Source organism: Austrofundulus limnaeus, unplaced genomic scaffold, assembly GCF_001266775.1.
Source record: "Austrofundulus limnaeus strain Quisiro unplaced genomic scaffold, Austrofundulus_limnaeus-1.0 Scaffold126, whole genome shotgun sequence".
Classification (NCBI taxonomy): Eukaryota; Metazoa; Chordata; class Actinopteri; order Cyprinodontiformes; family Rivulidae; genus Austrofundulus; species Austrofundulus limnaeus.
The window spans coordinates 1319735-1321457 of record NW_013952528.1 but is presented as its reverse complement, the minus strand read 5'-3'; the positions used below and the strand labels follow the sequence as shown (position 1 = coordinate 1321457).

At 33.1% G+C, this 1723-nt stretch overlaps 1 protein-coding gene across 1 annotated transcript in view; it reads left to right on the top strand.

Annotated features, from left to right (window-relative positions):
• Positions 1-1723, top strand: part of LOC106522314 (vasoactive intestinal polypeptide receptor 2) — a gene marked incomplete in the record, with an annotated part of 31525 nt that overhangs the window by 1458 nt on the left and 28344 nt on the right. The window contains 1 exon segment of the mRNA XM_014015288.1: positions 769-871. Within this exon segment, the coding sequence (XP_013870742.1) occupies positions 769-871 (103 nt within the window).

Genomic DNA, 1723 nt, shown 5'->3' with positions numbered 1-1723 from the left:
GTTAAATGTTGAAATATAATTTGAAGAATTTTGGAATGGAACGTACAGTATACCGGTTGAAATGCCATATTCAGAGATGTTCAAATTATATGTTTATGCTCTAACTAATAATTGCAGATGGTGAAACCTAGGCTCTGTTGCCTACAACCTGACCATGACAGGACCAGTGTGAAGGGACACTAAGTGAACTGTTGCAAACTGAAATGTTCTGTATTTATTCTGCTGCATTTTATTAAATCCTTTTCTTAGAATTTGTTCTCAAAAGTGAGCGAAGCTCCTCTTAAATTCTTTTTCTCAGTTAAACCTGTGAGAAAAATCACTAAAACAGCTTTGAGTTGAGACTCCTGCCTCCAGGCATCTCTGATATCCACAAATAAAAAGTCCTTAAAACAAAAGTTTTTTCTTCAGCATTGAACTAGTCCTAAAGCTTTAAAAGAATTAAGGACACTGTCATTATACTGTATATTCTATTTTAAAGTTTTTGCTAAAAGTTTTAAATCTTTGGTGCTTGATGAGGAAAAACATCTGGACTTGATTTCAGTCCAGTTTTTATCTTTAAATGCTCAGAATGACTCCATTCGACCGAGTGAGAATCTATGCAGAAGACATTAATCCAGCCGCTGTCCAAACTAGAGAAATAAAGAGTAGAATGAGCTCATGGGGAAGTTGTGAGCTGCAGTTTGCCAGACATTCGTCAGCCTGCGAGCAGATTGCAGAAACTTAAAAAAAGTTCAGGTCTATAATATTTATTTTCCGTCTCTCTGACAGGTTCATGGGAGGTTTTCCCACTGCCGCCTCTACTGGGAGATGCAGCGAGCCCGAGCAGAGTGTGAAACACAACTACAGAGACAACAGATGCTGAATAACACAGGTGTGGCAAATCGTTGACAAAACTATTTTAAGGATTGCCTATCACCTGACACTTTACATACAAGTCATAAGATCACCCTTTTAAATGGGAGTTGTAGCTCAGTGTGTGTGTTGTGAGCAATCGGTCAAATTGACTGAGTTACACCAAATGTTGTGTTTGTGAAGGGTAATTACAAGTGGCTGCCATTTTTAGTTGGACCAACTTTAAACATTGACAGTATACATGTACAACTTTCTGACTGTTTAAAAAACAGTCCAGTTATTACTCAGTTATTACTCAGTTATTACCAAGTTATTGCTAAATTATTACTCAGTTATTACTCAGTTATTACCAAGTTATTACTAAATTATTAGTCAGTTATTACTCAGTTATTACTCAGTCATTACCAAGTTATTACTAAATTATTACTCAGTTATTATTCAGGTATCACTCAGTTATTACTCAGTTATTACTCAGTTATTATTCAGTTATTACCCAGTTATTATTAAATTATTAGTCAGTTATTACTCAGTTATTACTCAGTTATTACCAATTATTACTAAATTATTACTCAGTTATTACTCAGTTATTATTCAGTTATTACTCAGTTATTACTCAGTTATTACTCAGTTATTACTAAATTATTACTCAGTTATTACTCAGTTATTATTCAGTTATTACTCAGTTATTACTCAGTTATTACACAGTTATTACTCAGTTATTACTCAGTTATTACCAAGTTATTACTAAATTATTACTCAGTTATTACTCAGTTATTATTCAGTTATTACTCAGTTATTACTCAGTTATTACACAGTTATTACTAAATTATTACTCAGTTATTACTCAGTTATTATTCAGTTATTACCCAGA